The 10979-nt window shown below is 57.6% G+C and overlaps 2 protein-coding genes across 4 annotated transcripts in view; one reads left to right on the forward strand and one right to left on the reverse strand.

Moving 5' to 3' along the window:
* The window catches only part of Itgb4 (integrin subunit beta 4), a 33989-nt gene extending 27980 nt beyond the window's left edge, over nucleotides 1–6009 (forward strand). The window contains exons 31-40 of one of the 3 annotated variants that reach the window (XM_026780803.1): nucleotides 922–1104; nucleotides 1184–1315; nucleotides 2289–2486; nucleotides 2920–3144; nucleotides 3913–4062; nucleotides 4629–4817; nucleotides 4906–5061; nucleotides 5142–5306; nucleotides 5395–5505; nucleotides 5605–6009. In XM_026780803.1, the coding sequence (XP_026636604.1) occupies nucleotides 922–1104; nucleotides 1184–1315; nucleotides 2289–2486; nucleotides 2920–3144; nucleotides 3913–4062; nucleotides 4629–4817; nucleotides 4906–5061; nucleotides 5142–5306; nucleotides 5395–5505; nucleotides 5605–5744 (1649 nt within the window). In that variant the 3' untranslated portion in view covers nucleotides 5745–6009. Of the gene's footprint in view, nucleotides 1–921; nucleotides 1105–1183; nucleotides 1316–2288; nucleotides 2487–2919; nucleotides 3145–3335; nucleotides 3495–3912; nucleotides 4063–4628; nucleotides 4818–4905; nucleotides 5062–5141; nucleotides 5307–5394; nucleotides 5506–5604 lie in introns of all 3 variants that reach the window. The other 2 variants (XM_026780802.1, XM_013347634.2) reach the window with 2 other exon arrangements.
* A 132-nt stretch (nucleotides 6010–6141) lies between these two features.
* On the reverse strand, nucleotides 6142–10650 carry Galk1 (galactokinase 1). The gene is made up of 8 exons (XM_005350748.2): nucleotides 10458–10650; nucleotides 8992–9181; nucleotides 8512–8631; nucleotides 8195–8330; nucleotides 7895–8076; nucleotides 6808–6958; nucleotides 6403–6565; nucleotides 6142–6322 (listed from the first exon to the last, which is right to left on the reverse strand). The coding sequence occupies exons 1-8, from the start codon at nucleotides 10620–10622 to the stop codon at nucleotides 6251–6253; spliced, it is 1179 nt and encodes a 392-aa protein (XP_005350805.1). The 5' UTR covers nucleotides 10623–10650; the 3' UTR covers nucleotides 6142–6250.
* Between the last annotated feature and the right edge of the window lie 329 nt (nucleotides 10651–10979).

The raw sequence follows: 10979 nt of genomic DNA on the forward strand, positions 1-10979 counted from the left end.
GCTAGCTCTGTAGACCAGGCTGGCCTCGAACTCACAGAGATCTGCCTGCCTCTGCCTCCTGAGTGCTGGGATTAAAGGTGTGCACCACCACCGCCTGTCTTCTGCTTGTTTTTTTAAAAATAAAAATATTTATCATTGCCAGATAGTGGTGGCGCACATCTTTAGTCCCAGCACTCGGGAGGCAGAGCAGGCGGATCTGAGTCTGAGGACAGCCAGAGCCTCTTGCAGGAGTCAGTTCTCTCCTTCCTCCTTGTGGATCCAGGGGACAAACTAATGCCCTCAGGCTTGCGTTAGGGGTGCACTAACCCTCTGAGCCACTTTACCGGTCCCTGTACCTGCCACCTCTTCAGCAGGTGCACACCACATCTTGCAGTTATCATTTTACAAAATATATTGAGAAAGTGGGACATCACCTTCTTTTTGTGCTTTCTCTGGTTCTGGAATCCTCCAACCTGGGAAGCCTGGAGCTCAGCTAGAGCTCATCGCTCTGCCAAAGCATGAATGGAACCGATGGTTGCCTGGCAACCTGACACTGCCAGTCTCGAACCTTCTCAGCATGGCGCTGGAGGCTGGACCCTCAGCCATGAGCACGGGTGGAAGATGCGATCCTGAGAGCACTGTTGCCCGCCGGCAAGCCTCGGATCCTGGTGCCTTACATGCATGCATACGTATCTGCCAGTCAGTCAAGGTGGTGGGTGGCATAGTCACCTGGCATCGCGTGCTGGCTCTGCCACCCAACAAGGGGTCCTTCTGAAAAAGCCGGTGACACTTATTCCTTACACCACTCACACAGGGATTTAAAGACTCAGCAGGTGGCAGGGTTCAGGAGCTTCATGCTCTCTGGTACCTCCAGAGCAGTGATGGAGCTGCAGCCAGGTTTAACCCAGGTGGTCCCTCTGAAGTACTGTCCCTGCCCCCCAGGACCCATTGGACCCATGAAGAAGGTGCTGGTGGACAACCCCAAGAACCGGATGCTGCTCATTGAGAATTTGCGAGAATCCCAGCCATACCGCTACACGGTGAAGGCGCGAAATGGGGCAGGATGGGGACCTGAGAGGGAGGCTATCATCAACCTGGCCACACAGCCCAAGCGGCCCATGTCCAGTGAGTGGCAGGCAAGGGTTGACTTGGGGGACAAGAGGCCATAGCTAGGGGCCCTGGCTTACTTCTTTCTGCTCTGCAGTTCCCATCATCCCAGACATCCCCATCGTGGATGCCCAGGGTGGAGAAGACTATGAGAGCTACCTCATGTACAGCGACGATGTCCTGCGCTCCCCAGCCAGCAGCCAGAGACCCAGTGTTTCTGATGACACTGGTGAGTGGGGTCCACCAAAGGAAGGTGGGGGTCCTCGGTATTGTTGTCCTTGCTATCCGGAGTACACAAAGGGGCAGAAGCGCCGTGGGCCTCATGTCAAGGTGTGTGTGCCTGTGTATGAGAGAATGTGAACGTCCCCCTCAGGGACAGATAGTCCCAGGCTTACAGGTTCATGCACACGGGGACAACAGCTTTACAAGTGATATGTTCGCCTGCTGTGCTAGGGAGTCTGAATAATCAAACCACCTCTGAGAGGCAAACCTGCCCGGAGAGCCTTAGCTGGGTCTCAGGCTGCAAGGGTTCACTCAGGCTCTGAGGGGGAACCCTAGATGAATCTATCACTTACCCATCTCAGAACTAACTGGCTTTCTAACTCGTGAAGTGAGATACCAATCACACATGACCAGGAAGACGTCCCTTTTTGAGTCTAAGGCCAGGGTGGGCACACGCCGCTGCCACCACTGGGTGGAGCTTGGCATGCTAAATTATTTTTCCCCCAGGGGTTGGGAAGGATTTGAGATAGGGTCTTGCTAGATTAACAACCGTGAAGTAGACTGGCCTACCTTCGAATCTGCAGCTATCTTCCCGGTGGGCTCGGATCTAAACCGCTGTTCTATAAACCAGGAACCCCTGTTTAAATATTACTAGCACCGTAGGGCTCCTACCCTATTCCTGGAAGATAGACAGGAGTGAGGCTACTTCCCTTTGTAAAGAGCGGAAACAGGCTCAGAGCAGTTGAGTAACCAGGGAAACTTCACTCCAGGAGGCTTTCACAAGACTTTTTGCCTGAGCAGAGGCCAAAACCAAACCGTTTATCTGTAAAGGCTGGAGCAGGGCGAGGGTTTTTTTGTCGCCCAAAGGGATACCCACAATCCTGGACTCCGCCTAAGTGCCGCTGGCCTCCTCCTCCTGACCCTCCCCGATGCCGCCCCGCGTCCTGGCGGTGCCAACGCGGCCCTTCGTTGTTCCCAAGGCTGCGGCTGGAAGTTCGAGCCCCTGCTCGGGGAGGAGCTGGACCTGAGGCGTGTCACGTGGCGGCTGCCCCCGGAGCTCATCCCGCGTCTGTCCGCCAGCAGCGGGCGCTCCGACGAAGACAGCGGCAGCGTTGCGGGGGGCGCGGACGGGGAGGGCTGCGGCTGGATCCGCGGGGCAACGCCCCGGCCCCCGGGAGGTGACGGCCTCCCCCCGGCGCGCCTGCTCGGGTCCTGGGCTCACTTTAGTTGCTTTTGGTCCCCAGTTTCTGTTAACCCGCCCACTAGAGTGCCCTGCCGGTCCAGAATCTGCATAAATGCGTGCAGACAAGCCTCGGGAACCCTCTCCCTAAGGGAGGATAATGCAGGGACCTCCAGGAACTGGAAGGCAAGCCTTAGGCCAGAGTCACTGCAGGGGAGTAAGCTCCTGATTGAGGCTAACTGTGCTCGGTGGTGCAAGGCAGGCTTGGAAGACTACATAATCCCGTTTGCCTCTGGGAACCCAGGTTCTGGTAGTCTGAGAAATTAGCTGTAATCTTTAAGGCTGCCCTCTGCACCCCCAGGGCCGCAGCCTGCCCCATATGGTCTGCCCCTTGCTGTAGGCCTCACTGACTGACCTCTCTCTCCATGTAGAGCACCTGGTGAACGGCCGGATGGACTTTGCCTATCCAGGCAGTGCCAACTCCCTGCACCGAATGACGGCGGCTAACGCTGCCTACGGCACACATCTGTCCCACCGAGTGCTGAGCACATCCTCCACCCTCACTCGGGACTACCACTCTCTGACCCGCACAGAGCACTCTCGCTCAGGCGCACTTCCCCGGGACTACTCCACCCTCAATTCGCTTTCCTCCCAGGGTGAGTGACCTCTGCTTCGCCCGCTGACCTTCCTACATCCAGCTCCTGGACAGCTGCTGGCCTGCTGCCCATACTCCATACTGCCTTCACACACACACACACACACGCACACGCACACGCACGCACACTTGCACGCGCACATGCGCACACACACACACTGCCCTTCTCACTTTTGTTTTGTCCTGCCCTAGGCCTCCCTCCTATCTGGGAAGATAGGAGGAGCAGGCTTCCGCTGTCTTGGACCCTTGGGTCCCGGAGTCGGGCTCAGATGAAGGGTACCCCCGCATCCAGGGGTTCACCAGACTCTATAATCCTGGCTGGGCAGTCAGCAGCACCCTCCTGGGGTACAGGTAGTACAGGGGTGGTCACCATGTGTCTGTGGCTGCCATGCTCCATCTGCCACCCGGCCACCATCACAGCCTCTGCCCATGCACTCGCTGCCTGTGCTACATTGCATTCGGATCCCCTGTCCATCCACAGGAGCTAACCACTGCCCCGCCCTCATCAGTGCTGAAGCCTAACACAGAATCTGCTCCCCTGGGGCACAGAGCAAGAACTGAACAGGGTGCAAGGCCAGCGGTAGTGGGCTGGGGAGTCTGGCTGACTCAAGGGGGCTCCGGGCTCATGTGGGAAGCGTTGGGCAGCCTGGACAGCATAGTGTGTCCAGCTACCTGACCGGAGAGGCAAGCCAAGTGAGCAGGGGGTGGACTGAGACTCATCTCAGACCCCATACCCTGTCTTGAACTGACTGTGGTTTCCAATATCCAGACTCCCGTGGGGCTGCAGGTGTGCCCGACACACCCACTCGGCTGGTGTTCTCTGCCCTGGGGCCCACGTCTTTGAAAGTGAGCTGGCAAGAGCCACAGTGTGACCGAGTCCTGCTGGGCTACAGTGTGGAGTACCAACTACTAAATGGCGGTGAGGCATGGTGACTATTGGCCGCAATGCTCCCAAGCCTGTCCCGTATCTGCCAGGAACCCACCCGAGCCTACTGAGCACAGATGCCCCGCCCAGCCATTCTCCTGGTCCTCCAAGCCCCTTCACTCCGCCCACTTTCTCCTGAGCCTCTAGTACCTCTCTCTGGGCCTAAACTAGGTTTTGCCTAATGAGGTTTTAGAGACGCAGGGCTCCAGCCTTTGTGAGAACTGGGAAACGGAATCCCCTTGGCGTGCACACTCAACATTAACAGGAGGCTCCTTCACCGGAGCACAGGGTTTGACCAGAACATGAGTGGGTCAATAGGTTCCACTTAGCTTAGATGTCTTCTTTCAGTGCGGGGGCTCAGACCCAGGACTTCTTACTTGTTAAAGCTCTACCACTGAGCTACAACACCCCTAGCCCTCTGCCCATTACAGCCAAGGAACCAGCATAGCTCACTGTACCCAAACCCCAGGCAGACCTGGTTAGACCTAAGGGGAGGGAGGGATCCAGCAAGCAGTGGGAGTAAAGGTGGTCCTGCTTCCTGCCCTCACTCCACCTCTTAGGCGAGTTGCATCGGCTCAACATCCCTAACCCCGGGCAAACCTCAGTGGTGGTAGAAGACCTCCTGCCCAACCACTCCTACGTGTTCCGAGTGCGGGCCCAGAGCCAGGAGGGCTGGGGCCGTGAGCGAGAGGGTGTCATCACCATTGAATCCCAGGTGCACCCGCAAAGCCCTCTCTGCCCCCTGCCAGGTGAGCTGTCTGCCTCCCGCTGCTGTCTAGGTCACCACCCACCTACCACTCACCCACTGACGACGGTGTCTCCCTCTACTGCCTTCAGGCTCTACCTTCACTTTGAGCACCCCCAGCGCCCCGGGACCGCTGGTGTTCACTGCCCTGAGTCCAGAGTCGCTGCAGCTGAGCTGGGAGCGGCCGCGGAGGCCCAATGGAGATATCCTCGGCTATCTGGTGACCTGTGAGATGGTCCAAGGAGGAGGTGCCACCTGTCCTGGAAGTAGGGTGGTTGTGGGGGGGTGGGAAAGCACCGCAGGAGCTGAAGGCATCTTCCCTGTGTAGGTTCAGCCACCACATTCCGGGTGGATGGAGACAACCTTGAGAGCCGGCTGACGGTACCTGGACTCAGTGAGAATGTTCCTTACAAGTTCAAGGTGCAGGCCAGGACAACTGAGGGCTTCGGGCCAGAGCGTGAGGGCATCATCACCATCGAGTCCCAGGATGGAGGTGGGGTGTCTCCCCATGCGCGGCCCAGCCCTTCCCTGGCCTTGCCTTTGCGTGGTACCATCCTGACCGACTGATCTGCCTGATCTAGGCCCCTTCCCGCAGCTGGGCAGCCACTCTGGGCTTTTCCAGAACCCACTACAGAGCGAGTATAGCAGCATCACCACCACTCACAGCACGACCACTGAGCCCTTCCTCATGGGTGAGTCTCCAAGGGCAGGAGACCCTGACTCTGGGAATGCAGAGCCAGTGCAGAGAAGCAGGGAGCTACACATGGCCCTTCCGATTTCTTCCCTTGCAGATGGACTGACCCTGGGGACCCAGCACCTAGAAGCAGGGGGTTCCCTCACCCGGCATGTGACCCAGGAATTTGTGAGCCGGACACTGACCGCCAGTGGTTCTCTCAGCACGCATATGGACCAACAGTTCTTCCAAACCTGAAACTCCCGGGAGCTGGGCCCCTCCTTGCCTTCTCTCCCTAGCTCCTTCTTCCTTTGCCGCTCCATCTACCTGCATGTTACACGCTGACCACAGAGCCAGCACCTCTAGCTAGAGATCAGGGTAGGTGCCCTCTGGGAGAAGCATGAAGCAGGTAGAGGTACCGCAAGGCTTGACTGCATTCTGCCCTGGGTCCAAGCCCACTTGTAACCAAAGAATTGGAGGTAGCACAGGGCCCAGCCTTGGTTCTGCACTTAATAAATAAAGATTTTGCTACTGCTTAGCTGCCCTGTCTGTTCTTCACAGGCCAGAGAGGTGTCATCCAGCGGTAGAACAGTGATTCTTACAATTCCTTTGACCCAAGGGGTACCCACCTCCAAAGGCAGGTGGCACCAGAAGCTACAACCGTAAGAGGCACAACTTTATTAAGCACCCAGATGTGGAATGAGGGTACCAGAGGCAGAGCTGCTGCCTCCACCACGCGTATGTGTCTGTCAGTCTCAGGACACTCACAAGCTCAGCACCTGGGCTCCGTCGGCAGCTTGAGAGAGGTAGAAGGTGGCTGTGCCGCTATACTGCTCCTGGGGGAGAAGTGGGGCTAAGAAACGGGTGACCCGGGTACCCACCTCTCCCGTCCTCCCAGGCTCTGGCCATCACCCACCTGTATGTGGTGCATGGCGCGGGAGGCAGCGGAGGCCTCCAGCAATGTCACTGTGCAGCCACCAAAGCCACCACCTGTCATACGGCTGCCGTAAACCCCAGGCACAGAGAGTGCAGCCTCAACCAATTGGTCCAGCTCAGGGCAACTCACCTCGTAGTCATCCCTGCAAAGGATATAGGAACGAGAGGGACAGAGACCTGGGACCAGGCTGTACCCCAAACTGGGACCCGCCTGTGCCCAAAGGAATAAGAGGGATTAGACCTGGGACCCTCCTGTGCCCAGAGGATATAGGAATAAGGGATACAGACCTGGGACCCGCCTATGCCCAGAGGATATAGGAACTAGAGGGATTAGACCTGGGACCCGCCTGTGCCCACAATGCACAAGCCACCCAGACGGCCTCACCTGAGTGAGTAGTGACTCTCCACCATGAGCCGTCCAAAGGCTTTATAGTCCCCACGGCTCAAAGCAGCTGCCGCCTGGGCTGTTCGCCAGATCTCCCCTACCACGTGCCGGGCCCGGCGGAAGCCTTCCTTGCTCATCAGCTCTCTGCCGGCTGAGAAGGAACAGAGTTCAGCAGCCCGACCCCATACCACCTGTGACCTCAGAGTGTGGGAGAGAAACCTGGTGGGCAGTGGCCAAACCCCTTAGTGGACAGTGGCTTACTGGACCCTCCTCAGTACAGGCAGGGACTGATAGGAAGGGCTTCACCCCAGACCTGGCTCTAAAGCCCCGCCCCCCAATCTCAGAGCTCTCTTTCTCACTGTAACATGGGACAACCGTATCTATCCATCACTTGAGATCTATGGGAGACTGCAGGAAATGACACGCTGGACTCCCCACAGGAAGCCAGCACAGAGAGAGCTCAATACTCTGAGCCTGTAACTTTTAGGGCTTTCAAGATGGGACAAAGAACAGGGCCTTGAGATCTTTCTCTACATAGTCCCGTCCCGGCTGTCCTAGAACTGTGAGGACCAGTTGGCCTCGAACACAGACATCCATGGACCCATCTGCCTCTGCTTCCCGAATGCCAGGAGTAAAGGTGTTTACCACCCTGCCTGGTCTGAAACGGCGAGCTTAAGATTTCAAGCAGGAGCCGGGCAGTGGTGGCGCACGCCTGTAATCCCAGCACTCGGGAGGCAGAGGCAGGCGGATCTCTGTGAGTTCGAGGCCAGCCTGGTCTACCAAGGGAGTTCCAGGACAGGCTCCAAAGCTACAGAGAAACCCTGTCTCGAAAAAACCAAAAAAAAAAAAAAAAAAAAGATTTCAAGCAGGGCAGGGATGTGGCTCACTGGCAGAGCACTTGCCCGGCACGTGCAAGGCTCTGGGTTCTAGTCCCATCGATGCCAACTCTTTTGGAAGCCTAGGTTTGCAGGATTTGGGGGCTATATTTCTCGAGCAGAACGCGATGAACGGAGCTGGGAAGAGGGAAGGGACCACAGGCCATGTGGACATCCCAGCGGGGAGCCTGGCAGAACATGGTGATTCTCACCCTCGAGCTCCTCCAGCCTCACTTCTCGCAGGCTCTCCTTGCCCAGAGCCTGGGCCACTTCTTCACACTGGCGCCGCCGAATCGGGTACTCGCTGGAGCCCAGGGAATGGCGGACATTGGAGTTAGTGATGAGCACAGCCAGCTTGGGGTCGGACAGCGGCACCAGGCTTGTCTCCAGGGACCTAGGGGGGGAATGAAGCTGGAATGAGGGAGATGTCACAGCCAAGGGTCCAAACAGCGGGCACACTCCGCTCAGGAGCTCCTGATTATGAGGTGGGGGATACGAGGGGAGCCCCTGACCTGCAGTCAATGAGCAGCGCATGGCCTTTCTGCCCCAGCAGAGCGATGAGCTGGTCCATGATGCCACAGGGCACCCCTGCGAAGCTGTGTTCAGCCCGTTGACACACCTGGGCCCGGGCAGCTATTGACCCCGAGTCTGCGGCACAGGGTGAGGTGGGGAAGCTGGGGTCCAGGGGAGGGCATAGGGGGTAGCCACATTGGAACAGCAGGGCTCCAGTGACAATCAAAGAGACTCCTCACCCTCCCTCCGTAAGCCCAGTAAGGGAAGAGGTTCTGAGCACAGAGGCCTGAGAAGGAAGGCGGGGCCTAAGCAATACCTGGGCAGAGCTGCTGGAGGAAGGTATATGTGGCCACTTCCAGAGAAGCTGAGCTGGAAAGCCCACCCCCCAGGGGCACCGAGCTGACCACCACTGCACTGAAGCCAGGGAGGGGGGCAGCTGCAGGGGAAAGAACGGTGCTGGTAAGATGGGGTGCAGAGAGTGTGGACATAGGCAGGACGTGTGTCTCACCAAACTGCAGACCTCAGGGAGCCCACCCACCCTTCCTCTGCTACCCTCTGAGTTTGCTGGGGTGATCTTCCTCCTTGTTCCAGAGACTAGCAAGCTGACTCTGAATTCTGGTTCCTCTGATCATATAAAGGAAACCTAAGGTGGTTCCTGAGCTCCCAGGATCTCTGAGCCCTAATCTGTACAGTGAGATGCTCCCCCCGGGACAAATGACAATGGGAAGCTCCACCAGGGAGGAAGGGACTTTGTGCTGGGGAAATGGCACTCCCAGAAGCAGCCTGGGTCTCACACCTGGGTAATATTGAATCACTCCCTTGACGTAATTGGCCCATTGTGGGGTTCCAGGCTCCAAGGACCGCTGGGCTGTGGGCAGCGGGAATTGCAGGCGCTGGGGCTCATCTGCATTCTTGGAGGTGGTAAGAAGAGAAACAAGCCCATCTGTCCGGGCGCTGCCAACCAGCACGGTCACAAGCTCCAGAGCCTGAAGGAGAGGGTGTGCATAATCTCTATCAGCAGACAGAGTGAGGCCATCCAGGGCCACATCGTTTGGTTTCTGTTTGCTCTCTAAAACTGTTTTGTTTTTGTTTTTTTGTTTTGTTTTGTTTTTCTAGACAGGGTTTCTCTGTGTAGCCCTGGCTATCCTGGAACTCTGGAGACCAGGCTGGCCTCAAACCCTGGCAGATCTGCCTGCCTCCACCTCCAGAGCGCTGGGGCTAATAAAGGCTCTCCCAGCCCACAAATCACGAGGACCCTGAGGGGAAGGTTTGCAGACTGGTGTAATATCCAATTGCAGGTGGGAAATTCTTGTCTTTTGAGATTCCAAAACTTGCTTGGGTCTCCCCAGGGCGATTAGAGCAGACAGATTCAAAGCCCAAGGTTCTGTTGTCTGAGACAAACAGGGCTTGGGGGGTAAATAGGCTTAGCTAGCAGCAAAAGAGGTGAGGCTCAAGAAAGATCTTCAAAAGAAAGCTGGCCTGGGGGGTGGAGGGGGGGGCTTTGAATTCAGCCTTCTGGGTCTTCAGGGCGGAGCTAGCTACAGCAAGCGCTAGTCTGGACTCTGGCCGGAGGACTGCTTTCAGCTGAGGGCCAAAGGGACAGATAGCTATCTTAGGCAATAACAGGGCCACGGGGCTTCCCTGACTGGGGCCAGTCTCCGCAGTGCTGCAAGGCCTCTTTCAGGAGCAGAGACCCAGGCTGAACGCTAGAACACTCACAGACCTAGAAGGAGCTGTGTCTGTGTGACTTTGAGCCCGTCGTCAGTGCTCTATGGGTCCGCCTTTTCTTCTGGTCTGGGCCAAGAGGGCAACATTTACAACGGTCTACCTTTGCATAGGTCTAAGTCTGTAGGCAAACCTCCGTGTTTTCTTGATTTGAGATAGGCTCTCACTCAGTAGCCCAGGCTGGCCATGAACTCGCAATTCTCCTGCCTCAGCTTGCCGGGTATTGGGATTATCAGACATGCGCCACCATGCCTAATAACCTCCTATATTGCTATCTTGGTCCTCACATTATTAAGAGGTACATATTTCCAAGTTGAGGGCGATGATTAACAGCCCCCAGAGGGCGGGCTTGAGTGAGAAGGCACACACACCCCTCCCTGCTTCGGCTTCCTGTCTTCACACGTGGACAACTGCACGTCCCGGGGTCTCTCATGTTTGTGGACCCCTCACTCCGCCTTCCACCCGGAGAGTGCTCGCCCTCGCGCGCTGCCTATGTTAGCCCTTCCCTTCCGCAGGCTCCCCGAGGTAACCCCTCACCATGGGCAGCACCAGGCCCTGGTTGTAGTCCGTGTGCTCCCCGATGAGGTTGACGCGGCCCGGCGCTGACACCGCCAGCTCCGGCTCGGCTCCGAACTCCTCCAGGAAGGCCCGCCGGGCCTCGGCCAGCAGCTCCTCAACCTGGGGCGGTCTCCAAGCAGCCATGACTCTCGTTTGCAGCGGGGCGCGCCGCCCAGCGGGATGCTGGGGGCGGAGCCACGTGGCGCGGACTCACATTCCTGCCGACGCGATGCCCCGCCCCCGCCGTCTGGCCCCGCCCACCCCACCTGCAGAGCCTGCTTGAAGCTCAGCTCTGTGGCGCCTGCAGGCTCTGGCAGCTGACAGCTGGAGAGACCAGAGTGGAATTCTGTTTCCTGGAGTTGTCCTCTCAGAACTGTGGGGGCTCCCACTTGAGTGGCAGTTAACACACATGAAGATCTGAACTGTCCTTCCTTGAGCCTGGAGCCTCTTCATGCGCTCCCCATCTCCATCTTCCCCCCAACACAGCCACGACAAAGGAGC

This window comes from Microtus ochrogaster, chromosome 7 (assembly GCF_000317375.1).
Source record: "Microtus ochrogaster isolate Prairie Vole_2 chromosome 7, MicOch1.0, whole genome shotgun sequence".
In the NCBI taxonomy this organism is placed as follows: Eukaryota; Metazoa; Chordata; class Mammalia; order Rodentia; family Cricetidae; genus Microtus; species Microtus ochrogaster.